This window comes from Oncorhynchus mykiss, chromosome 19, assembly GCF_057628025.1.
Source record: "Oncorhynchus mykiss isolate SJ-2025 chromosome 19, ASM5762802v1, whole genome shotgun sequence".
NCBI lineage: Eukaryota > Metazoa > Chordata > Actinopteri > Salmoniformes > Salmonidae > Oncorhynchus > Oncorhynchus mykiss.
The window spans coordinates 51,742,324-51,769,983 of NC_143040.1; the positions used below are offsets into that span (position 1 = coordinate 51,742,324).

The 27,660-nt window shown below is 41.1% G+C and overlaps 2 protein-coding genes across 4 annotated transcripts in view; one reads left to right on the forward strand and one right to left on the reverse strand.

The window, feature by feature from the left end:
- LOC110497918 (choline/ethanolamine transporter flvcr2a) overlaps window positions 1-25,624 on the forward strand; it is a 39,701-nt gene extending 14,077 nt beyond the window's left edge. Inside the window, exons 2-11 of one of the 2 annotated variants that reach the window (XM_021574388.3) lie at window positions 9,422-9,563; window positions 12,741-12,881; window positions 13,732-13,799; window positions 13,920-14,023; window positions 15,659-15,769; window positions 16,150-16,255; window positions 16,385-16,496; window positions 17,082-17,146; window positions 18,161-18,273; window positions 22,821-25,624. In XM_021574388.3, coding sequence (XP_021430063.3) covers window positions 9,422-9,563; window positions 12,741-12,881; window positions 13,732-13,799; window positions 13,920-14,023; window positions 15,659-15,769; window positions 16,150-16,255; window positions 16,385-16,496; window positions 17,082-17,146; window positions 18,161-18,235 — 924 coding nt within the window. In that variant the 3' untranslated portion in view covers window positions 18,236-18,273; window positions 22,821-25,624. The remainder of the gene's footprint in view (window positions 1-9,421; window positions 9,564-12,740; window positions 12,882-13,731; window positions 13,800-13,919; window positions 14,024-15,658; window positions 15,770-16,149; window positions 16,256-16,384; window positions 16,497-17,081; window positions 17,147-18,160; window positions 18,274-22,820) is intronic. The other variant, XM_021574389.3, reaches the window with a different exon arrangement.
- Window positions 25,582-27,600, reverse strand: erg28 (ergosterol biosynthesis 28 homolog). 2 transcript variants are annotated; one of them, XM_036954869.2, is made up of 6 exons: window positions 27,395-27,600; window positions 27,013-27,167; window positions 26,675-26,765; window positions 26,444-26,562; window positions 26,177-26,235; window positions 25,582-25,972 (listed from the first exon to the last, which is right to left on the reverse strand). In XM_036954869.2, the coding sequence occupies exons 2-6, from the start codon at window positions 27,143-27,145 to the stop codon at window positions 25,949-25,951; spliced, it is 426 nt and encodes a 141-aa protein (XP_036810764.1). In that variant the 5' UTR covers window positions 27,146-27,167; window positions 27,395-27,600; the 3' UTR covers window positions 25,582-25,948. The 2 variants fall into 2 exon arrangements, with proteins under 2 accessions (XP_036810764.1, XP_021430071.1); XM_021574396.3 differs by having other exon boundaries at window positions 25,582-26,235.
- Between the last annotated feature and the right edge of the window lie 60 nt (window positions 27,601-27,660).

Here is a 27,660-nt window from a genome sequence, read left to right on the forward strand (position 1 = left end):
CTCCTCGAGTGCGCCAGGAGGCGCTCGGTGAGTGGGGGGGTACTGTCATGTATTGTCATGTTGTGTCCTGTTCCTGTTCTTTCTCTTCACCCTGTCTCCCTCTGCTGGTCGTATTAGGTTACCTTTTCTTCCCCTCTTTCCCCCAGCTGTTCCTTGTCTTCTCTAACTACCTCGTTCACCCCTTTTCCCACCTTTTTCCCTCTGATTAGGTCCCTATATCTCTCTCTGTTTCTGCTTCTGTCTTTGTCGGATTCTCGTTTGTGTTACTCATGCCTGAACCAGACTATCGTCGTGTTTGCTGCAACCTTGTCCTGTCCTGTCGGAATCTGCCTGTTCAGCTAACCTTGTCCTGTCCTGTCGGAATCTGCCTGTCCATCTGAGCCTACGTGTGTTTCGTCATTAAAGAAACTCTGTTTTGTTAATTCGCTTTTGGGTCCTCATTCACGCACCTGACAAAATATAATTACCCCGCCGGCCAAATTTGGCCCACGGGCCAGAGTTTGACACCCATGGTCTAGAGCCATGCGTCCTCGGAAACACTACCCTGCCAAACTGCACTGCTTCTTCACACAATGCACAGAAGCCAGCCACACCAACGTGTCGGAGGAAACACCGTACAACTGGCGACTGAAGTCAGCTTGCAAGCGCCCAACCCGCCACAGATGGGACAAGAACATCCCGGTCAGCCAAACCCTCCCCTAACCCGGACGACGCTGGGCAAATTTTGCGCCGCCTCATTGGTCTCCCGGTCACGACACGGGATCGTACCCGAGTCTCTAGTGACACCTCAAGCGCTGCAGCGCAGTGCCTTTGACCGCCCCTCTACTGTTTATATGGAAATCAACAAAAATATTTTATGAAATAAATACTTTTTGTTCAAATGGAAATATAGGCATAGATTTATATTAATTTGATGTAATACCGTAAATATGTCAATGGCTAGATTATATCGAAAGAGACTTAAAATACACTTTGCAAAATACAGTGCCTTGCGAAAGTATTCGGCCCCCTTGAACTTTGCAACCTTTTGCCACATTTCAGGCTTCAAACATAAAGATATAAAAATGTATTATTTCGTGAAGAATCAACAACAAGTGGGACACAATCGTGAAGTGGAACGACATTTATTGGATATTTCAAACTTTTTTAACAAATCAAAAACTGAAAAATTGGGCGTGCAAAATTATTCAGCCCCCTTAAGTTAATACTTTGTAGCGCCACCTTTTGCTGCGATTACAGCTGTAAGTCGCTTGGGGTATGTCTCTATCAGTTTTGCACATCGAGAGACTGAAATTTTTTCCCATTCCTCCTTGCAAAACAGCTCGAGCTCAGTGAAGTTGGATGGAGAGCATTTGTGAACAGCAGTTTTCAGTTCTTTCCACAGATTCTCGATTGGATTCAGGTCTGGACTTTGACTTGGCCATTCTAACACCTGAATATGTTTATTTTTGAACCATTCCATTGTAGATTTTGCTTTATGTTTTGGATCATTGTCTTGTTGGATGACAAATCTCCGTCCCAGTCTCAGGTCTTTTGCAGACTCCATCAGGTTTTCTTCCAGAATGGTCCTGTATTTGGCTCCATCCATCTTCCCATCAATTTTAACCATCTTCCCTGTCCCTGCTGAAGAAAAGCAGGCCCAAACCATGATGCTGCCACCACCATGTTTGACAGTGGTGATGGTGTGTTCAGGGTGATGAGCTGTGTTGCTTTTACGCCAAACATAACGTTTTGCATTGTTGCCAAAAAGTTCAATTTTGGTTTCATCTGACCAGAGCACCTTCTTCCACATGTTTGGTGTGTCTCCCAGGTGGCTTGTGGCAAACTTTAAACGCCACTTTTTATGGATATCTTTAAGAAATGGCTTTCTTCTTGCCACTCTTCCATAAAGGCCAGATTTGTGCAATATACGACTGATTGTTGTCCTATGGACAGAGTCTCCCACCTGAGCTGTAGATCTCTGCAGTTCATCCAGAGTGATCATGGGCCTCTTGGCTGCATCTCTGATCAGTCTTCTCCTTGTAGGAGCTGAAAGTTTAGAGGGACGGCCAGGTCTTGGTAGATTTGCAGTGGTCTGATACTCCTTCCATTTCAATATTATCGCTTGCACAGGGCTCCTTGGGATGTTTAAAGCTTGGGAAATCTTTTTGTATCCAAATCCGGCTTTAAACTTCTTCACAACAGTATCTCGGACCTGCCTGGTGTGTTCCTTGTTCTTCATGATGCTCTCTGCGCTTTTGACGGACCTCTGAGACTATCACAGTGCAGGTGCATTTATACGGAGACTTGATTACACACAGGTGGATTGTATTTATCATCATTAGTCATATAGGTCAACATTGGATCATTCAGAGATCCTCACTGAACTTCTGGAGAGAGTTTGCTGCACTGAAAGTAAAGGGGCTGAATAATTTTGCACGCCCAATTTTTCAGTTTTTGATTTGTTAAAAAAGTTTGAAATATCCAATAAATGTCGTTCCACTTCATGATTGTGTCCCACTTGTTGTTGATTCTTCACAAAAAAATACAGTTTTATATCTTTATGTTTGAAGCCTGAAATGTGGCAAAAGGTCGCAAAGTTCAAGGGGGCCGAATACTTTCGCAAGGCACTGTATGACCTATATGACCTATAAGTCCTATTTCAAATGGCAGAAAGGAACGATTTTTCTTAAGCTTAATAGTAGCATTACTTTAAGAACAATCTTTAAATGACCTATTTGGAATGCATTTTTAGTTTTGGTTTCAGTTTACATAAAGATGATGCTGTTAGTGAGGCTTGCTTTGTTCATTCCTGGTCCACTAAATGTTTGCATTCAGCAGGGGTGTAGGACTTGGGGACCTGGGAAACACTCTTCATGCACTTTGATACCGGTTACTTTTTCGTAGAAGGTTAGGGGAATTTATGCAGTAGGTTAGGAGAATTCACATAGTAGGTTCTGATAATTCACGTAGCAGGTTAGGAGAATTCACGTAACAGGTTAATAGGTTAAGGTTAGGAAAAGGGTTAGGGTTAGGGTTAGCAACAGTGGTGGTTGGTGATATTTAAGATGAGGGAGGACAATATTATTTAAAAAAATTATGAGCATGGCCTTATTTCTATTACAGCTTATTGGATGACTATAATTCATATTCCATTCACCCAGATCAATGTAGCATCGATAGCTTTAGGCTACAACATGATACTCAAATTTTCCTATACCCATCATGAAGTTGCTACAACCTAGCCTACAGAATGACAGTTTACAACATATGTGCACAGGTCGAGAGAAAAGGTGACAGATAGTGACACATTCAATATCGCCTTGCATACTCTTGCCTGTATCTATCTGATCTAGGGTGTATCTAGTGATCAACAGTTGCAAACAAGAGTTTCTATTAGACAAATTCAGGTATGTTTATGCCTGTTTGCTTCCGTTTAAGATAAGTTTTTCAACAGAATGAATACACCACTGATCACATGCAAACACAGTTCACATTCATAGCAGCGACATACAAACCGCATGATCACTTTGCTCGTATAATTCCTTCTCGCATCTACGTGCTCTCCTCCTCTCACCTTTTTCCTTCGCTTGTGGACTTCAGTGCACAACACGTCATCTTTCTGTGACCAGGCTTAAAAAACATTTCCAAGCCAAACCTTCATATCATAACTGCTACACACAGCCTAAATCATTGTCACCATATTAGCTAATGTCATAGTCAACATAGCTAGTAGAACTAATGAGTTAGTAAACCACCTACACTCATGCAGTACAGTGTACAGTCAGCAAGCAGTTACACCGGCGGGCCCCAATGGGAATAAATGAAGAAAATCAAAAGCTTACCTTGACTTGGAACAGTGTTGGATAGCCATCGCCAGCTAACTAACATAGCATCCCTCTCTGTTTGAGCTGGGTGTTTGATTAGGCTAAACTAGCTAACTGCATTCTTGTGGCAGGTAGCCTAGCAGTTAGAGTGTTGGGCCAGTAACTGAAAAATTGCTGGTTCAAATCCCAGAGCTGACAAGGGGAAAACATCTATCAATGTGCCCTTGAGCAAGGTACTTAACCATAATTGCTCCTGTCAGTCGCTCTGGATAAGAGTGTCTGCTAAATTACTGAAATGTAATTAGCTAGTTAAGTATAAAAAACATTTTTTTTAGCTCTCTCTTGCTTCTCCACACATTTTAAAGAAATGAATTTGTTCTAAACTGTTAAACTATTGTCTTTCTCTTTGAGTCAACTACTCACTACATTTTATGCACTGCAGTGCTAGCTATCTGTAGCGTATGCTTTCAGTATTATATTAATTCTCTTATCTTTTGATTGGGTGGACAACATGTCAGTTCATGCTGCAAAGAGCTCTGATAGGTTGGAGGACGTCCTCCAGGTGTTGTCATACTTACTGTGTAAGTCTATGGAAGGGAGTGAGAACTAAGAGCCTCCTAGGTTTTGTATTGAAGTCAATGTACTCAGATGACGGAAACTATTTGTCCTCTGGCTACACCATGGTGCTACGCTACACAGTGCTGTTGAGGCTACTGTAGACCTTCATTGCAAAACAGTGTGTTTAGTTCTCCTGAGTGGCTCAGCGGTCTAAGGTACTGCATCTCAGTGTTAGAGGCATCACTACAGACCCTGGTTTTATCACAACCGGCAATGATTGGGAGTCCCATAGGGCAGCTCACAATTGGCCCAGCGTTGTCCATGTTAGGGGAAGGTTTGACTGGGGTAGGCCGTCATTGTAGAATAAGAATCTGTTCTTAACTTCATTTTTTTTTAAATAAATTATTTGGTGACATTACTATTTTTAGTATAGTTTAATATAAAAAGGATAACTTTTTTAATGTTTCACTGTTTTTATTTTTATGAAATTCACTGATTAGGATGGTCCTCCTCTTCCTCCTCTGAGGAGCCTCCACTGGTTAGCAAAAATACTCTCCTAACCTGCTAAGAAAATCACTTTGTATTGAGGTGGAGTGAAAAAAGTGTGTCCCTGTAGGACATAGCAGAGACTGTAGGGGCAGTATACCATTGTAATTTCCCACTGTGCAGCGTGGTCAGGAGGAATGGACGTGGGAGGACATTCTGAATGGTAAAGGATCCTGGACGTGGGAGGAGATCCTGGCTGGGAGGGATCGCCTCCCATGGAAGCAGATGGAGGCAGCAAGGAGGGAGCAACTATACAAGGGGTCACGGCTAGCACGGAAGCCCGAGAGGCAGCTCTCCCCCCAAAAATGTGGGGGGCACATGGGGAGATTGGCGGAGTCAGGGTTTAGACCTGAGCCAACTCCCCGTGCTTACCGTGGGGAGCATGTGACCGGTCGGGCACCGTGTTATGCGGTGATGCGCACCATGTCTCCAGTGCTCAGTCACAGCCCGGTGCACTATATTCCAGCTCCCCGCATTGGCTGGGCTAGAGTGGGCATCCAGCCAGGACGGATGGTGCCGGCTCAGCGCTTCTGGCCTCCAGTGCGTCTCCCCAGTCCGTCCACGTACGAAGCCTCCAGTGATGATCCATGGCCCGAAGCCTCCAGTGTTACGCCCTGATCTTAGAGAGCCTTTTATTTCTAGGTTTTTGGTTAGGTCAGGGTGTGATTAGGGTGGGCATTCTAGGTTTTCTGTTTCTATGTTTTCTATTTCTTTGTTGTTTTTGCCATGTGTTGTTCCCAATCAGAGGCAGCTGTCTATCGTTGTCTCTGATTGGGGATCATATATAAGTTGGTAATTTCCGTTTGGGTTTTGTGGGTGAGTTATTTTCTGTTTAGCTGTTTTATTTGCCTGACAGAACTGTGCGCTTTCGTTTTTCTACTTTGTTATTTTGTTGAGGTGTTCAGCTTTATTAATAATCATGAACGCCTACCACACTGCACATTGGTCTCCTTCTTCAACCTACGAGAGTCGTTACAAACCTTCTCAGTAAACCAAGTACCCACAGACTTTCTTCCTCCGTTCTAAGGGATGGTTCATTCATTTTAGAGAAGTAGAGGCGTACTTATGTTTTGAACCACAACATGCTGCTTCCTGGTATTGGGTTGGTCCTGTCTATTCTTATGGGTAATCTCTCCTTTGCACTGGACTCTTGTCCCTCATGGCGTGTGTATGTCATGTGGTAGAGAAAGACCGGTAAATAACAAAACGTTAACTTGTCACAGATACAGACCGCCCACAAAGGAGGTACCTCTGTTCCTCTCTTAGCTGTTAAATGCTACAAAGGGCAGAGGTACAAGGCAGAAGGAGCATTAGCTTGCAGCGAGAATTATAACACGACTGGGTGGATGGCAATGCAAAGGCTAATAAGGCTGGGGCAGATGCGTCCACTGGTCTGATGTGGGAGAACCTGCAGGAACCTGCCGAACTGACACTTCTAATGTGCCCAGTACTTCCCACTTACTAAGTCTGTGGGAAATCAAAGTAACATCATTTACTAAGTGTATGAATACTGACAATTATTATTTATTTTTTAAACCTTTATTTAACTAGGCAAGTCAGTTAAGAACAAATTCATATTTACAATGACAGCCGATTAACTGCCTTGTTCAGGGGCAGAATGACAGATTTTTACCTTGTCAGCTCAGGGATTCGAGCCAGCAACCTTTCAGATACTGGCCTAATGCTCTAACCACTGGGCTACCTGCCGCCCCGAACTGATGTGATACTTACAGCTTAGTCTACATTCAAAGTAGTCAGACAAATCTTTGTTTTTGATCTCCTGTTTCATATCCCACATACAGTGTTTTAACCCTGTCTGCTCTGTGGTTTTTAAATGTGAAACATTTAAGATAATAATTGTTACATAAAGAAAGAAAATATGTGGCCATATGATAAATAGTGAACCTAGGATTACAGGAACGATGTGATGACAGCTACATTTGGTAAAGAATCCTCCTGTACATGGTCCATATTAGTTAAGCAAACACCATACATATTGGAGACTCGGCTCCTACTTGTAAATCAGGTCGTTTAATTTGACATCTTCTTCGCAACAGATTCAGCTGAGGGTCGTTATGGAAATGTAACATATTTCAATAAATATAGTTTCAATAAAACCTCTCACTTTTGGAAAGGGAGAACGGGAGGAGGCCCTATGAACAAGTGATACGACTCTAACTACAGTTGAAGTCAGGCTGATGATTTTTATAGTATTGTTCAAATGATTTCTGTTACGTTTGTGTGTGGTTTGTTCTTCTAGCCTGGGGGATGGCGGGTGACTTCTACTACTCGAAGCGTCTGGTTTCGAGCTCCTATGACTTAGGTAAATTAACTGTACAGCAATAAGATTATAACCTTGAGAATGCTGTCTTCATGGCAAGCGTTACTTGAAGTTCAAGTTAGTAGGTGATGTTGTGAAGGGCGTGTGTGATTATTTGTTTTCAACAGGACCTTAGGATAGTGCAGTTCAAACATATTATGACAGAAGACATAGTCAGACTGATCTGCACAAATGCAACAACAGGCGATATCAAAATGTTCCGCGTCACTACAGTCACGGGTTTGATCCCAGGCTGTGTCGCAGCCAGCCACATCCGTGAGACACATGAGGCAGCGCACAATTGGACAAGCGATACAAAGGAAATACAAATACATTCACCTGTGGGCCGGATTTGGCCCGCTGCCCACCTAATGGGGAACCCTGCACTAGAACTATCTCTCAGCACATTCTAAGTTGCTTTGACAATTCTTGTGGTCATGCAGATACAGTATTTGTAGGTGACCCAGAATACCTTTTGGCTCTGGGTACTCTATGTAACCCTTGGGGAAAGCCTTGGATATGGATAGTGTTGACCAGCCTGAAGCCCCTGTCATCATTCATGGGAAGTTTAATGGTCTGACACATACTATGGAGTACCACACAAATGCCCTCCAACCTCTGAAGTCAAACAGTTCATTTTTCTTTCAATAGAGTCTCACGCAGTCAGAGCTTACTGTAAATACTTCATACCGTTCATTGTTAAGCATGTTTATTGTTCTTTGACTCAATCCCACCTTCAGTTCCTTTGCTTTTATGTAGATCAAAGACCATTTTGTTTTGCTCTTAATATTAACAATGACCTATTTTTCGCATAGTTATTTTAACCTCTGGCTCTGATACCCCTCCTACTGCTTTAAAGTTTGACATTATTTTCATTCAAACTAACGTTTCATGTAGAAGCTGATAGAATCAGGACTTCTATTTAAGTGATAATGCCGGAGCAGCCAGTGTTTGGAGGATATATTGGCACATGTGTTCTTTATTCATACTATTTCATCCTTCCACAAGATGTAGTACCGACACAAATCTAGGGTTGCTAGAGACACGAGCAGAGTCGTTCAGTCTTTTTGTTCTGTTGTGTCATGCCTAAGAACAGCCCGTATGACAAAACATTTATTTTTACTGCTCTAATTATGTTGGTAACCAGTTTATAATAGCAACAAGGCCCGTTGGGGGGTTTGTGATATATTTCCAATATACCACGGCTAAAGGCTGTGTCCAGGCACTCTGCACTGCGTCGTGCATAAGAACAGCCCTTAGCCGTGGTATATTGGCCATATACATCACCCCTTCGGGCCTTCTTGCTTAAACATAGCGTGGAAATTGAATGGTATTTCAGAAGTTGTTTTGAAAAGGTTGATTTGAGGAACATGTTAAAAGGTCTATTGTACTGCATTAAGATGGACTGGTACCAACCTTTTCTTTTAGAAAGTATGAAATCTATGAAATGTATATTCTTGAACCAAATGATGGAGATTGAACAAAGATCACACTTCAGTTATTCTGTTGTAGGAATGCTGATCTTTAAAATGCTCCTGTGAGTCTGTTACTAAGCTATCCCTCAGGTAAGTTCATCTAAGTTATAGTGATGTAGTGGTGAACAACGTCAACACCAGTATTGACATTTTGTGCAGTGAATTCCCTAGAGGGTAGTTGCAGGTTAAGAGTGTCCCCAGCAACCATGAGGAAGCAGCATGCTGGGAAGGTGATGGGGAGATGTCACACTCTGGTCCTCCTTCGAGGAGCATGCCTCTGTCATCTCTTGACCTTGTCTCACATTCACCTTTCCCCTAGAGTTATGGGACCCTGTCTGATGTCCTTTCTGGAATGTTGAGGCTCTAGGAAGATGAGGACATGGGCACATGTGGTATTCAAATTTGGAAAGTTTAGCAACCCTCAATGTCCAAAAACCACTACAATTGTTGCCAGACAGTGGGGAGAGGGGGAACATAGGCCAGTTGACAAGGGATTGTGAAAGACGCAAAGACACTTTATTTATTTATTTATTTACTGTCACTCTAACAACTATCAAGCAGTATAGCCACATAGGACTGTTTAAACATTTCATGCTTTACTTAACGTTATAGTTTGTTTATATGTTTCCCCTTAATAGCATTGCTTTGTATGTGTGTGGAGGTGTGATGGCAGGAGTCATTGACTGATCGTGTATTTTTGTCTCCCTCACTTACAGATGGGCATTGCCATTGGCTTTCTGGTGCCGCCCATCCTCGTGCCAAATGTTGATGATATGGACGATCTGGCATACCACATCAGCATCATGTTCTACATCACTGCTGGAATGGCCACCGTGATCTTCATCCTCGTAGTCTTCAGTAAGTCCTGAGGGAAAATGGCCATTCTAATACATACAGAATGGCCTATGGATAACACACAGAGCTGGTCAGTAGTTACTCCTTCCTAAACTCATTCCCATTATAAAATATAACTCTTCCAATCATTATGAGCCTTAGGTGTTGAATTCATTATAATGCCAGTATGAGGTGTTGAATACATGACATTTTAATGTCAGTATTTCCTTTCCCCTGGCATTGTCTATGTACCAACAACTCATAATAAACTCTTGGTAGACGACAAACGGAGCCATGGCCCATAAACTTGTGACCTTGTTTTCGACTTGTATCAGTGTAAGACCATTTTTAAACGGGGACAATGAGAGCTCTGCTGTGGAAGTTTGAATATGATTACATTGCAGCATTGCATCTCCGGGGCTCATCATTGGGTCTGCAATTCTGTAGTCCTGGATGTCTACTTGTTTCTGGCAGTCATGTTCTCCTGGCAGTGTTGGTGGACAGTTCAGCATTCTCAGGGATTAGTGCATATTGAGATGTGCTCTGAACAGACCAGTCAATGTCTCTTCATTCACTTGCTGTGGATACCACATGGCTGCAATCACTGTAATTGACTGTGGTTTGACGACCTCGTTGAACTGCCTTTGAAAGCATTGTTCTTTCAACACACAGACCAGGTCATCCCATTTCTGTTTTGGGGCCTCCCATGTTTTGTTGAAGGAGTCACATTGGGCAAGTTTAGACATGGAACCTGGCCTTAGAAGAAGAACTGGAGTTATGGTGGGAGGCAGTGGGCAGATAAAGGCCTGGCCTGCAACATTGTTGCACTTAGGGGATAGGATGCATATTTGATTTATATCCTATCTTTGGGCTATAGTTATTGGATTTCTCAGTCAGATGAGGTTTGCTGCTGAGTGGTTGATCCCACCTCAAACTGCTACTATATATCCCTTGTGAATCTGTATTTAAAAAAATATATATTCTGAGAATGAAACTGATACACACTGTCTGTAAGTCTTTAAACAAACAGGAACCTGTTTCTCAAAGGCCCTGAGATCAACCAATGTTTGATGTCAGTTATTATCAATTGTGGCTTTATAAAGGTGTGTTTAAACAAACAGGCAATGTAGGTTGCAGTGTGCTGATGTGGTGCTGTACTGTATGTGTCACTAATCTGTGGTTATGACTGTGAGCTGGATGCTGTAAGATATCTGATGTCTATTGAAGCCCTCTGTTAGCTTGGTGCTGTAAGATATCTGATGCCTATTGAAGCCCTCTGTTAGCTTGGGTAAGATATCTGATGTCTATTGAAGCCCTCTGTTAGCTTGGTGCTGTAAGATATCTGATGCCTGTTGAAGACCTCTGTTAGCTTGGTGCTGTAAGATATCTGATGCCTGTTGAAGACCTCTGTTAGCTTGGTGCTGTAAGATATCCAGGATTTGGAAGGTTACTTTCTAAATGTAATCAATTACAGTTACTTACAGAGAGAGAACAAGAGAATGCATGGGATGGCCATTGGCCAAGCTTTCACTATTTTGTTGCTATCACCTGTCCAAAATTGTAATCATTAAGGTAATTAGCCAAACTCAGTTATGTAATCGGATTACTTTAAATTATTTTGGATTTGTTACGGATAATTTCCTCCTCTTCCTCTGAAGAGGAGGTGTAGCAGGGATCGGACCAAAATGCAGCGTGGTTATCTTCATACATCTTTAATAAAGATAATGGCGATACAATACAAAAACGTACCGTGAAAAACCTAAACAGCCTTATCTGGTGCAAACAAGCACAGAGACAGGAACAATCAACCACGAAACACTCAAAGAATATGGCTGCCTAAATATGGTTCCCAATCAGAGACAACAATAAACATTTATCTCTGATTGAGAACCACTCCAGGCAACCATAGACTTACCCAGACAACTATACTACACCACAATCCCATAACCTACAAAAACCCCAAGACAAAACACACCACATAAATAACCCATGTCATACCCTGGCCTGACCAAAATAATAAAGAAAACACAAAATACTAAGACCAGGGCGTGACAGGATTACTTTCCCCTTAAGAGGCATTAGAAGAAGACCAAAATAATCAATCAAATGCATTTGGTGTGTCATCATAGTGGTCTCTGACTTGTGGTCAGACTCGCTCAGGTGGAACAAACTTAAACTTGTGTTATTTCCCCCCCCCCCAATGATACATTGAATGTCATTGAGAAAACAGAAAGGTGTCATAGTGTATTTTTACATTTAAAAGTACTCTAAGAAGTAATCATCTCATTTTTCCAAAGTATCTGTAATCTGATTACAGTTACAGTTTTTTTTGTAACCAGTTACTCCCCAACCCTGAAGATATCTGACGCCTTTATGAACTCCTGCCCCAGTGAGCTGAGCTCTCCTCCCCTCCTTCTCAGACTGAACGTTGGAGCTGGCCTCTCCAGCGTGGCTATTGTTGACTGACTGACACATTCTGGAAAGCACCAGGGGCGTGGAGGAAGCAAACAGTTACTGGTGCATCTCATCTTTCCAACGCTTTGTGTCTCCTTATCTTATCTGTCCAGTCCTCAGGCAAAGTCCCAGACATGCATCATCTCTCCTTCGTTCTCTCGTTCTCTCTTTCTTGTTCTCTCTCTCTCTCTCTCTCTCTCTCTCTCTCTCTCTCTCTCTCTCTGTCTCTCTCTGGCTCTCAGAGATAGGCCCTGTTTGTTGCCTTGTGTGTGCTGTACCACCCTGGCTGTAACTTTGGACCTTCCTGTCCCACAGTCCCCCAGAGGTCTTAGACTGCCAGTGACTGTCTTGATTCCTACTGTGCTTATGTGTCTGTGTTGATTGACATGTGCACAGATGGTAGGATTTTAGCCACATGGGATGGCCATTGGCCAAGCGTGCACTATTCTGTTGCTATCACCAGCTTATTTGGGTGACTGCTGCTTGTTTTTCTTAGGGGAACAGACAAGGGGGAGGATTGGCTTGTGGTTGGATCCATTTCAAACATTCTCTTTTAAAGGGCTCTGACAGGCAGGAGCACAGCTGTGTAACTTAGATTCTACATCATACTCTTTTCTAATATATTTTGGGTGTTTCTAGATCATGTATGAATGGTCCAGTGTCAGAGGAATTGCATACAAACCTTGACACTACAGTATATCAGCATATTTACATTATCCTTCTCTGTTCTCTATCTGTGTCCAACAGTGTTCCAAGAGAAGCCGGAAATCCCTCCCACCCTGGCTCAGGTCCAGGCCAGGAGCACCCCGCCAGAAGAGTACTCCTACATGGCCTCTATCCTGAGACTGCTGCGTAACTTACCCTTCATGCTCCTTGTTATCAGCTATGGTGGGTCCTACTCACCCTCAATCACTCTCAAACCACACCCATGTCTACCATCATGTTTGGACTATTATTTGAGAAAACACAAAGAGCCAGGATACCTATGGCCGGTCAGATCAATAGAGGGTCGTTATGTGGGAACAGCATATGTGGGAACTCCTTCAAGACCGTTGGAAAAGCATTGCAGGGAAGCTGGTTGAGAGAATGCCAAGCGTGCGTAAAGCTGTCATCAAGTCAAAGGGTGGCTATTTGAAGAATCTCAGATATGAAATATATTTTGATTTGTTTAACACTTTTTTGGTTACTACTTGATTCCATGTGTTATTTAATAGTTTTGATGTCTTCCCTATTATTCTACAATGTAGAAAATAGTAAAAATAAAGAAAATCCCTTGAATGGGTAGGTATTCCAAAACTTTTGACAGGTAGACTATTGTGTTTTTGTTGATTTTGACATTGTTTACCCTTTGATGTAGCAACTTAGGATGTTCAGAAATAAGAAAAAAAGCATAGGAGCAAAGCTAAAGCTAAAGCTGTCCAAACCAAATAAATATGGAGTGACACTCCACAATCTATGCCAAAGTCAACTAGATATATGCCAAAGTCAAATAGTCTCCTTGCACTAGTGTAGTAGTAGACTGGCTAAGGTCCAGGTATGGGTTCCATGTGTGTGTCAGCTAGGCTTCCTTTAGGACAGGGCCAGACCCAAACACAGTGTCCCATGTGGATCCCCCTGCTCTCCCTGCAGGCCTCCTCGCTCAAACTAAATAAAGACCTGCTCCTTTGCAGACTACAGATCCTGTAAAATACTCAGAGTGTAGAAACAAAACGTAGATGTTTCTTTATGTTTTCTGCAGGGCTGAATGTCGGTTGTTTCTATGCTGTTTCCACACTGCTGAACCGGATGATTATTGAGCATTATCCAGTAAGTCTCACCTGAATCTTAACACAACTGGCCATGTCCTGCAGTTATAGCCACACTTATTCAAAGGAAGATATTGAGTTGTTCCCTCCCAAAATAAGTCAAATATTTATTTCCTCGAAGGGTGAAGAGGTGAATGCTGGGAGAATTGGCCTCACCATTGTCATTGCCGGGATGGTGGGGTCCCTCATATGTGGGATCTGGTTGGACAAGACCAAAACCTACAAGTAAGACATTCTTATCCTTCCTAGGACTGAACATTTGAGAGTACCCAAGAAAGACTTAACTGAAATAAAACACACATTATTACATCAGAATTATGCTCCTAGATACAACTATTTTTTGTGACTTTGATATCTCAGTGGCTCTTTCTTAGAACTAAGTAACTAAATAAGGTAACATACACAAGGTCCCCAGTCCCCACCTAAGATACATTTCATAAGATTATAATAGTGTGGCTGTAGCTGATTGCTGACAAGGCTGCTGACTCAAATCTTTAATCTGACACAAGAAGATTCCCAGGAAATGTCATGATCCTCTGAAGCTTTTTGGTCAAGCACCGTAATCAAGTCAGTCAACCGAACACTCTTAATTTAGATAACATTATCTTAGTTTTCTGACACCATCAGACTCCATCTAATGGTTAGTATGTAAATATTGAACATGAGGGAAACAAGGATGTGGTTAATCTTGTCAGGATGTGGATGTGGTAAGTCATGTCAGTCACCAAAATTATATTTGTTTGTATTGTTGTAATTGGTCCATGTTAGAAAAGATTTAGCAACTGCTGATGAGTCATCTTTGATAACTTTTGCCCTGTTAATTACTGATTAAAAGGTGATTTGAAACTATTGTGTATAGGCTAGTTAATTCTGCTCTCATGCTCAAGCAGTAGCCAGATTCACTGTATCTACCTAAGAGTCTTATACATTGTATACCAATAACTTATTCTTTGTCAAAAATACCATAGCTTGAAAAGGTAACAATCAGTAATGTTGTGATACTTTCTTGAGATCCGGGTTATAAAAACAGTAAACCCAATATGATATTGGATGGGCTGGGCTCTTGCACACAACAGCCTCTCTCATTAGCCACTTTAAACGAAGCACTTTCTGCATGAAAGTCTTTTAAATCTCCTATTCAAAGGCAGGCTTCTAGGTGGATGAAGTATTTGTGCTGGAAGTGGGAACTGCTGAGGTTCTGGAGGATCTGAGTGTGGAATCTGATGCGTCTCCCTTCACCCAGCAGTCTAAAACAGAACAATTCTTCACATGCCATTTTAATATATTCAGCCAAAGCAGTCAACCCATATTTCTGTTGTTGACATACATCCATGTGAGATTGTCACAGGACTAAGTCGTATTAACAACAACAGCTGAGTGGAGCAACGTTTCACTTGTGGTTGTACAGGAAGATCTTCACCATAGTAAGCATGTTGATGTAGACCAGAATATGCCAGAGTTATGCTAAGGGGGTCTTAGGAATCTTGTTTTTCCTCTCCTAAAGAATGGGATGGGAGGTGTTGACAGCCAGCCTCATCCAACAGTTCTGCATGCCAATTGAGAACTTGAACTTGTTGCTGGTGCTGTGTGTAGGTCTCACAGGCAGTGTTGCCCCTGGCCTGCCTGTGGGAAGTTTCAGGACAGGGACTTTTCTTAAGTGCTTTGTGGCCATGTTATGTGAAAGCAATATCCAGATGAGATAAAAACATTGCAGACTCATTCAAATCCTGTATGGGTTATACAATATTGAGCAAGGCACCAAATGAAGTTTGAACATTTTTGTTTATACAAACATACAGTAGATTTCATACATGCAAAAGCAGGATAAAACAAACAAATAATGTTTACCTCTCTCCCCAGACAGACTACCCTGGCTGTGTATCTCATGTCCTTCGTGGGAATGGTGGTCTATGCCTTCACTCTGAACTTAGACCACCTATGGGTGGTGTTTGTGACATCAGGGGCTCTAGGGTAAGAGTGAACAAACACTGTGACCAAACACAATGATGTTTGTGAATGATTTGCATTTCTCAGCTATTCCCACGTCTAACATGTCAGTCGTAAGAGAGGATAAGACTAGGCCTTCTTTTCTGGTCACACTCCAGGAACACTGTATGCTATTTTTCAAACTGCCTCCTTGCTCTTTAAACAGCCACTCTGTGAGAAGAGACAGACGACATCTTGAGACACTGATTAGTTGTGTTAAAATACAATTTAATGCAAAGTGTTGTGGCAGACAAGCTCATTTTAATGATTCTGTGCAACATTCATTATTTTACAGCAGGCATGAAATGTTAAAGTGTGCTTTAGCTCAAGTACCAACAACACTGATAAACCTCCTATTTCTTTAGGTTCTTCATGACTGGGTACCTGCCACTTGGCTTTGAGTTTGCTGTGGAGCTGACCTTCCCAGAGGGTGAGGGCACCTCCTCAGGCCTGCTCAACTGTTCAGCTCAGGTAACAGGGACCATACTAATGACAGCATCGAAAGGTTTGTCGTATGCATGAGGTCTACTGTATGTATGAATGTGTTTAGAGATGATCAACTCTCATGCTGACTCCCCTCATTTGCCCTCCATCTTCCAGATATTTGGGATCATATTCACCATCGGTCAAGGGAAGATCATAGACCACTTTGGCACATTCGCTGGGAACATCTTTTTATGTGTCTTCCTCCTCATAGGGACCATTATGACAGGTCCTCTACTGTATGTATGAATGTGTTTAGAGATGATCAACTCTCATGCTGACTCCCCTCATTTGCCCTCCATCTTCCAGATATTTGGGATCATATTCACCATCGGTCAAGGGAAGATCATAGACCACTTTGGCACATTCGCTGGGAACATATTTTTATGTGTCTTCCTCCTCATAGGGACCATTATGACAGGTAGAGTTTGTACCCCCCCAGGATAGCTTTACAGTTGATTGAACATTGGACTCCTTTGCCTGCAGTTGTTATAGTTAAGCACAGTGACATGTTATGTAATCCACATTATATGGGGCTCTAGTAGTGCATGACTCCTCAGATCATTGTGTCAGTCAAGCAGACATTGCATAACAGCTGTGTCTAACATTCATCATGGAGTAATAATGCCCTCTAGTGACTTATAATGATCATGATGAAAATTAACACATTTTCTATATACAGTAGGACATTTCCCATATTGTTTCAAAGGCTATACATGTCCTGTGTATTCCTAAATATGTATGCTATGTATGACCCATGCATTCCTGAATATATGTTTCTGAGAAGTTCCTTTCCTCTCCCTAAATCTTACAGCATTCATCAAGTCTGACCTCCGAAGGCAAAAGGCCAACCATCTGGCTGAGAATCAGGAGGCGAGTGTAAGTGTGTCTGTTTCTGCTATTTGGTGTCCAGTTAAAGGGGATGTGTCGGATACTGCCCCTGGCTGATGCTCCATTCAATGGACTATTCTGGCTGGCTGCTTCTCTGGGGCTGGGTTCCTCTTGCTTGCTGTGGAGTGGACACAGGGGTTACAGGCAGGCGTTACACACCACCATGCTTTTCTTCTGCTTTCTGAAAACGACTCAGGTGTTTCTGAAAGCATGACTCTGTTCTCCAACTCGCTGTATTTGATTGTATGCCTTGCGGGTGTTTGATACAGAATTTATGCTTGAGAAGTTTCTATTTCATTCAACACAAGCACCTGTTTTACAAAGATGCCTTTTGTCACAGATTATTATGACTACAGTTTGCAGAACTATAGAAAGCTATCACACAATATCAGGGTGAATTATCATTCTCGTTTATCTGTAGTATAAAACTACAATAATATGACACTGACTCATACTGTTTCGTCATACTGTAGTTTACAGTAGGCAATTGCACTCATTTGGCAGCAAAATACATCTGATAAAGATGGCTTGCTCACTCAATATAAAATGTAATATTCTCCAACAAAATGAGCTTTAATCATATAATAGATTCATAATAAACTTCAGGCTCAACTCACCAGTGGTCAGGGATGATGAGATGTTCAAGATCAACTTTAAATTATTAACAATTCCTAACAAATCCATTCTTCTCAGCGCTTATATTCTTTCTATTATGAGAATATCGCTATCACTTCTTTTATCTCAATGCAGGTTGGGAGCTTTACTCACTTTATTTATGCAAAACTACAATAATCTCATTAATCCAGTTTTATGTCAAATCATTTCCACCCCCAGTCCTCATTAAGAGGAGGCTCTCTCTAGAGGCAGGTGGAGTGCTGGAATTAGAGGCCAGTGTTATGGGAGGGCCTGGTAAGGGCAGAGGGATTATGGTGATGGGAATGATGACAGTGGTGGAGGAGCCCTTGGCCCCTCTTGTGCGTAATTTCCTAGCTGTTGTTCCAGGCTGCAGGCTCCCCGTCTCGGGTACAGGACTACGGGGCCACAGCACCCAGCAGCCCTCAGGAGCAGCAGTCCTGACACTAACCTCACTAAAACCCAAACACACACCAGCCAAGGTAGGGGCATCAAGTCTTTGAGGTTATATCACACAAGAAAAATGCTGCAGCTGTACAGTACTGTACAAAATGCAATCATAAAGAGCACTGGTATTGGTGATGTGTTGAGAATTCCCATTGGAAGATAAACACATCATACACTTAATTTACTCATAATCTTTTCAAAATACTGTAGTCTATAACCCACCTAAATACGGTGAAAAGGTCTTAAACAGAGACATGGCACTTGCTGTTTCTGCTAAGTGAAAATAGCAACAATGAGGATTGAGATGCCTTGTGGGATTAGCCAAAACAGATTATAGGGATTGGTCAAGCATTAGGGTCCAAGCAGGTTTCGGAGTTAATATCGGGACAGGGTACTGCACTTTAATTACAAGAAACAGTAAGACTCATTTTCTGTCAGCTAAGCAGTGAGTGAGTCACTAAAGTACTGTAAAACCTTGGTGGAAATAAAGTGTTCATGCGAAATCTTTTGTTGAAGGATAGAGCTTGCTGCTTGAGTGTAATATTAGTGCTTTGAACTATTTGTGCTTCGGTTGATCATCCTTCTCAAAGCAAAGCCCTACTATATGAGCTCATTGGAAAAATAATCACCCTTTTGTTTATTGCATAGCACAGACCTTTTCACTTCCAGTTCAGTTTTTTAAGTGAAGCTAATAAACCCCAGAGGAAATGTTTTGGTACCTTACAAAAACGGTTAGCAGATCAATCAGCTGTTTCTGTCTTCCAGAGAAAGAAGATCATTACCTTTAAATTGTATACATTACCTGTAAATTGTGGATTGATGTGCTTCTTGCATGAAACATATATTGTTTTGATGACAGCAATACTCGTATATTCTAGTACAGGTATTCCTAAATGGGCAATGCCGTCGGGGGAACGGCAAATAAAATGTGAATCACATTTAAAAAAATATATAATAACAATTTTTCTTCACATTTTCACACAGTACATTTATATTTTCCAAAGAGGCTATACATTTGGGTGAGGTTTTTTTCTCGCCTGAGTAGCCTCGTTTCACCTCCAACACAATGTCAAATACAGGTAGCATAGTCTAATAATTAACATCTAATCACATTAACCGCTACTCTCTCGTGGGAAACCTTCACTCTTGCGCAGACATTTAGAAACGAAACATGACAATTAGAAAAATAAGCCACTGGAGTTTTTTGAATGAGAATAAAGATGACTTCTGAGAAGTAAGACATGTATTAAAGCCACAGATACCATTAATACGAAGGGGCTAGAAGTGTCTTATATGGTGAGCTACCGAGTGGCTAGGACAGGCAAGCCCCATACTATTGTGGAGGACTTAATTCTTCCTGCTGCCGCGGATATGGCTGGGACAATGCTGGGGGAAAAGGCAAAAAAAACTATACAGACAATGCCTTCACCAAACAACACTGTTTCACGACGCATCAGTGACATGGCAGGAGATGTTCTGAAACAATTACTGTTTCGCATACAAGCCAGTGAATTATATGCGTTACAGCTGGATGAGTCAACAGACGTGGCAGGCCTGGCACAGCTGCTGGTATATGTCCGTTACATTTATGGGGGGTCAATTAAGGAAGACATCATCTTCTGCAAACCACTGGAAACCAGGACAACAGGAGAGGATATTTTTAAAGTACTGGACAGCTTTGTGACATCAAATGGACTTTGGTGGTCAAGATGTGTTGGTATCTGTAATGATGGCGCAAAAGCCATGAGAGGGAGACATAGTGGAGTGGTAACGCACGTGCAAGCTATTGCTCCCGATGCCACTTATGTACACTGCAGCATCCACTGAGAGGCTCTTGCTGCCAAGGGAATGCCTGACAGCTTGAAAGACGTTTTGGACACGACAATGAAAATGGTTAACTTTGTAAAAGCAAGGCCCCTGAACTCTCGTGTATTTTCTGCATTATGCGATGATATGGGCAGCGACCATGTAACGCTTTTACAACATGCAGAAGTGGGCTGGTTATCAAGGGGAAAAGTATTGACACTTTTTTTTTAAATTGAGAGACGAGCTTGAAGTTTTCTTTTGTGACCATAATTTCCCCTTGTCTGACCGCTTGCATGATGACGAGTTTTTCACAGGACTGGCCTATCTGGGTGATGTTTTTTCTCGCCCGAATGATCTGAATATAGGATTACTGGGACTCTCTGCAACTATATTCAATGTGCGGGACAAAATTCAGGCTATGATTAAGAAGTTGGAGCTCTTTTCTGTCTGTAATAACAAGGACAATACACAGGACTTTCCATCATTGTATGATTTTTTGTGTGCAAATGAACTCAAGCTTACGGACAATGTCAAATGTGATATAGCGAAGCACCTGAGTGAGTTGGGTGCGCAATTACGCAGGTACTTTCCAGAAACGGACGACACAAATAACTGGATTCGTTATTCCCTTCATGCCCTGCCTCCAGTCCACTTACCGATATCTGAACAAGAGATCCTCATTGAAATTGCAACAAGCAATTCTGTGAATATTTGAAGTTTTTCAGATTTCTGGATAGGGCCGTGCTCAGAGTTTCTTGCCTTGGCAAATCAGGCTGTTAAGACACTGATGCCCTTTGCAAAAACTTACCTATGTGAGAGTGGATTCTCGGGCCTCACTAGCATGAAAACTAAATACAGGCACAGACTGTGTGTGGAAAATGATTTAAGGCTGAGACTCTCTCCAATACAACCCAACATTGCAGAGGTATGTGCATCCTTTCAAGCACACCCGTCTCATTAAGCTGTGGTGAGTTGTTCACTATTGTTGATGAGCAAATAAGGTTTTATATGTAAAATGGCTAAATAAAGAGCAAAATTATTGATTATTATTATATTATTATTTGTGCCCTGGTCCTATGAGAGCTCTTTGTCACTTCCCACAAGCCTGGTTGTGACAAAAACTCACACTCCTCCTTATGTTTAATAAATATATAATTTAGTATTGATTATTATTATTTGTGCCCTGGTCCTATAAGAGCTCTTTGTTACTTCCCACAAGCCTGGTTTGACAAAAACTCATTTTTAATAAATATATTGTTTAGTGTGTGTGTGTGTGTGTGGCAGGCTTACAATGATGGCAAAAAACAACATTTGAGAGTGCGCTGACCCTGGTGCTAGAGAATGTTTAAGGGGTTACGGGACTATAAAACGTTTGGGAAACAAACGCAAATGCCAGTTTGTGTCTTATTTATGCTTAATTTACGAATATGTATTGTTTTTCAGATAATGCATAGGGGCCTGAGTTGATTATACCATGCTATAATTTAACACATTTGCCACTAACATTGTGTTCATTTGCAAGTAGAAATGTGTTCAACATCCACTGAAGTAGCTTGCAAATTTACAAGATAGCTACAGTAGTTGCCATGGTAACAAAACAAAGAGACTTGCTAGCTTATTTTTGTATTTATGTTACTCAAGTAAAAGTGAAAGTCACCCAGTAAAATACTGCTTGAGTAAAAGTCTAAAAGTATTTGGTTATAAACATATTTAAGTATCAAAAGTAAATGTAATTGCTAAAATATACTTAAGAATCAAAAGTAAAAGTATAAATCTATTCAAATTCCTTATATTAAGCAAAGCAGATGGCACCATTTTCTTGTTTATAAAATTGACAGATAGTCAGGGGCACACTCCAACACTCAGAAATAATTTACACATTATGCATTTGTGTTTAGTGAGTCCACCAGATCAGAGGCAGTAGGGATGGCCACGTGTTCTCTTGATAAGTGTGTGAATTGGACCATTTTCCTGTCCTGCCAAGCATTCAAAATGTAAGAAGTACTTTTGGGTGTCAATGAAAATTAATGGAGTAAAAAGTACATCATTTTCTTTAGGAATGTAGTGAAGTAAAAGTGGTCAATATAAATAGTAAAGTACAGATACCCATAAAAACTACTTATAGTATTTCAAGTATTTTTTTTTACTTAAGTCTTTTACACCACTGAACAATACCAATACTGTTTTCAATTCAACTTTTGCTTTCAAAAACATGTCAAAATTAACTATAGCCATTGAATTCTACCATGCAAACATACAGTGCGTTATTTAAGAAACAAGGCCCGAGGGGGTGTGGTATATGGCCAATATACCATGGCTAAGGGTTGTTCTTACGCTTGATGCAACACGGAGTGCCTGAATACAGCCCTTAGCCAAGGTATGTTGGCCATATACCACAAACCTCAAAGGTACCTTATTGCTATTATAAACTGGTTACAAAGTAATTAGAACAGTAAAAATAAATGTTTTGTCATACCCCTGGTATACGGTCTCATATACCAAGGCTTTCAGACAATCAGCATTCAGGGTTCGACCACCCAGTTTATAAAGGGAAATAATGCACACTCTAGAATGTCCTTCAAGCCAATCAGAAAGGAGTATTTAACAATGTTATGGTATAATGAGACCCAATAAGAAGATGTTCTGTTGTTTTTAAGCTCCACCTCAATTGAAATAACACAATTTAAAGTTTTAACATGTAGTAACAATACATAATATAATATTGGAACATCTTTAGGAAAATCTGATTTCTAATAGTAATGTTTTGATTTGACAGAAACAGGCAGGTCACCCACAGGAAGGCCTCTCACAGCCAGCTACACTGAAGGACATCAAAGTATAAGGAGGAAATCCAGTTGAACGGGTGTGAAAAGAAAGAAATCCCATCATACACTTGGAATCACACAGGTTCTCCCTCTACAGCAAATTACTTGTCAGAAGATAACTGGTTTGATTATCAAGCACAACCAAGGGTATTTATATTTTTTTGTGCTGATAATTCATATTTAACTGTCACTTTTTGAGAGTACACTATGAATGGTTAATATTTTCATTGTGGTTTCTCTAGCTTTAAATGTCTCCAATCTAAATATAATAAATGTTGATGTCTGTGCATTTTGATATGAGCAATATTCAAACTGTGCTATTTGTTTCCTGTTATCTGACCAATACCATACTGGAACAGAAAGTATTATTGTAACTGTTCTATTTTTGGAATTTGTTAACGTTAGGTTAAAATTAGACTACAGATTCAGTGGTTTCGGTTGAATGGAAGTCTGTTCAGAGGGCCGAGCCGATCCAGTCAAGCCAACTCACCTAGTAAATCAAATCAAATTGTATTTGTCACATGCGGCCAAATACAACAGGTAGACCAGGTAGACCTTACAGTGAAATGCTTACTTACAAGACCTTAACCAACAATGCAGTTTTAAGAAAAATACATGTTAAGTAAAAAATAGATAAGTATGAAATAATAAATAAAAGTAACAAATACTGCTGATAATGGTGAATATGTTTGATACTGTGCATCTGAGTATGTCTCATAAGGACTCAACCTCTTTAACCACATTCTTAGAACTTTAGGACTATTCTATTTAATATTTATCTGCATTGACTTGTTAAATAGCCTTTAAAGGAACACAATGATAACAGAATGTGAGCAAAAATCATTAGTGTGGTGAGAGACAATCCAATGGACTTTTTGGAAGTAGGCTAGTGTTGTATTTTCTAAAGTATATTATTATTTTGACCTGTAGTTTTGTTACTGAGAAACCTTTTTCATCTGCTTATTTGACTTGATGTGTTGCGGTTAGAAGTTGTCCAGTGATTTTTATTTTTTAATGATTGTGTAATCTTATAAGAAGTGTTTTTCACTCAAATGATACAGTATATTGTTTTGTATAATCATTGTATATACAGTACCAGTCAAACGTTTGGACACACCTACTCATTCAAGGGTTTTTCTTTAGTTTGACTATTTTCTACATTGTAGAATAATTGTGAAGACACAAAAGCTATGAAATAACACATATGGAATCATGTAGTAACCAAAAAAGTGTTAAACAAATCAAAATATATTTCATATTTGAGATTCTTCAAAGTAGCCATCCTTTGCCTTGATGACAGCTTTGCACACTCTTGGCATTCTCTCAACCAGCTTCATGAGGTTGCATCTGGAATGCATTTCAATTAACAGGTGTGCCTACTGAAAAGTGAATTTGTGGAATTTCTTCCATTCTTAATGTGTTTGTGCCAATCAGTTGTGTTGTGAAAAGGTAGGGGGGTATACAGAAGATAGCCCTATTTGGTAAAAGAACAAGTCCATATTATGGCAAGAACAGCTCAAATAAACAAAGAGAAATTACAGTCCATGATTACTTCAAGAACTTTCAAAGTTTCTTCAAGTGCAGTCACAAAAACCATCAAGCTTTATGACGAAATTGGTTCTCACGAGGACCGCCAAAGGAAAGGAAGGCCCAGAGTTACCTCTGCTGCAGAGGATAAGTTCATTAGAGTTACCAACCTCAGAAATTGCAGCCGAAATAAATGCTTCAAAGAGTTCAAGTAACAGACACATCTCAACATCAACTGTTCAGAGGAGACTGTGTGAATCAGGCCTTCATAGTTGAATTGCTGAAAAGAAACCACTACTAAAGGACCCCAATAATAAGAAAAGACTTGCGTGGGCCTAGAAACACAAGCAATGGACATTAGACTGGTGGAATCTGTCCTTTGGTCTGAAGAGTCCAAATTTGAGATTTTTCATTCCAACCGATGTGCCTTTGTGAGACGCAGAGTAGGTGAATGGATGATCTCCACATGTGAGGTTCCCACCGTGAAGCATGGAGGTGGTGGTGTGATGGTGCTTCGCTGGTGACACCGTCTGATTTATTTTGAATTCAAGGCACACTTAATCAGCATGGCTACCACAGCATTCTACAGCGACACGCTATCCCATCTGGTTTGCACTTAGTGGGACTATCATTTGTTTTTCAACAGGACAATGACCCAACACACCTCAAGGCTGCGTAAGGGCTATTTGACCAAGAAGGAGAGTGATGGAGTGCTGCATCAGATGACCTGGCTTCCACAATCACCCGACCTCAACCAAATTGAGATGGTTTGGGATGAGTTGGACCACAGAGTGAAGGAAAAGCAGCCAACAAGTGCTCAGCATGTGGGAACTCCTTTAAGACTGTTGGAAAAGCATTCCAGGTGAAGCTGTTTAAGAGCATGCAAAGCTGTCAAAGCAAATGGTGGAAATCTAAAAACTATTTAACACTTTTGTTACATGATTTCATGTGTCCTGTCATAATTTTGATGCATTCACTATTATTGTAAAATGCAGAAAATAGTAAAAATAAAGAAAAACCCTGGAATGAGTAAGTGTCCAAACTTTTGACTGGTACTGTACAAATGGTGATGCAATTTTAAAATGCTTGTCATACTCTAATGAAGAACAATCATAGTTTTTTAAAACTGTTTGTAGACATTGTTTGGACAAATTCTCAGATACTGTGAACAATTGCACCTGGTAATCTGGTGAACTAAAAGTTTTTTTATTTTTTAAATTGAGAAAAATGCTCTGTTATTTTATTCATGGACATGTTACACCATAGACACAATCCAGTAACATACAGAAATCACACAGAGCAGTTTAGAAAGCAATACAAAAGGCCCAATGTTGAGATCCTCCATTAAAGTACTGTGAATGACAGATGTCAAAATCCACAAGTCCCATGCCCTATCACACAATCAAACCATATTTAATACATAAATCATCTCTACATTTATGCATTATTGCACATCATGAAACATTGACAGACAATCGCTGTTCAATTTTCAGTGTAAGAGTGAAACAGCTGTAGCCATAAAAACCATAGTATATTGTAGCACATGTACATATCACGTAGCACAGGAACAAGTCACCTGCAAAATAAATCCCACTTATTGCATATCCAGTCTTAAAAATTTCACACATATTGGACTCTTGTGTTTGTGTACATACAGTAAATATACCACTCATTCTTCAAGGCAAGAAGCAGTAGACTATCCCGCAGCTTTCTCTAGAGTTGGGCTAAAACAGTTTTCTGCTGCTTGGAATCAGTTCCGCTTCTTCTGCCGTACACCCACCTCTTCCTGATGCTCTGGAACACACTGCAACCCAATCAGCATTCCCACGATAGAGAAACCTGGAGAGGTGAGAGGATGCAATGGGTTTACTCCGCAATAACAGACACCAGCAGCACAAGCTCTGAGCAAGTTCCATCAGACAAAACATTTAGTTGAGCGATGCACCTTATGTACCTGGTAGTTTGATGATTTAACACTGTTGTTACTGGTTTTAACAAAACAAGCTCACTATTTGATCAGATGGGATTATAGAGCTGCAGTACTTACTCGCCACAATGAGAGGTGCCATAACACCAATGGTCAGAGGTGCCGTTTTGTAGATGAAGGCTTCAGACAGGAAGTGTCCCAGAGCCAGTACAAATGTCCACAGGGTGATGTGATAGAGCCTACATGAAGCGACAACAACTATTTAAGATAACTCCCACAGAACACAAATCACAGTTTATGCACTCACTGTTGCAATAACAGACAACAGTGCAAGGATGCAGGAAATCTTACGTTTTGTTCTGAATGTCTATGGCGCACGCGCAGCGGATAATTGACGACAACAATGTCCAGATTCCAAATGTTCTTGCTTGGAGGCCATTTACTGTAAAAAGGAAGCATAACCTACATGAAGTTCTATGAATTCCTTGCACCTTGGAGGAGACTGAGCATACTGCTGTTGTAAAGCTCCTGTGATGTAGACAAATCAATGTGTAACCCAGTCTTATACACAGGCATAATAACATCCTACAGGTTGGAACAAAATCCTGCACCCACACCCACCCTTGCACGGTAAGATCAGTCATGGCCTGCTTTAGAGAGTGTTGCAATCCCATGTAGAAACTACTCACCAAACTCTGGTGTCCCCGTGTAGAGTTTCTCAGAGAGGAAGCTGTGATCTCTGAAACTCTGGACGGTGTTTCCCATGGCAATGACAGACACCATGACCAGCCAACTCCGCAGAACATTCAGAAAACGACTCATCCTTGCCTTCTGTGGGATGCACCTGCCAGACACATTGGCTGAGAGTAAGGGGCAGACAGCATAGCACTTTGCAAAAATGAACAAGAAAATAACAGCTTCCTTCTGCTTGTTACAGCTCGGGTGAATGCTACAGTATCTGTCAGGTTGCAAGAACCACCATGGTCGTGGGTACTATAGCTAACGTTAGCTACAACAGCAACCATCATTGTTAGCGCGATACAAACAAAATGATGTATGTGTCTAACTTACCTTCTACGACAGTGATCAGCGAGTCGAAATCAATAGACATATAATGTCAACATGTCTGTAAAAACATTGCCAATGTTTGGAGATTGAGAATACCGTGTGAACTGTGCGAACTGTACTGTCGCTCAATAACTAGCTGATATGGACATTCAATTTGGCCAATTATAGAGCTCAGAAGATGGCTTCATCATCGTCCCATTCATCACAATGGGTCGTTCGACTGGTAAGGTGCTTTTAGGTTCCGCCTCATTTCGCGCATTCCACCAATC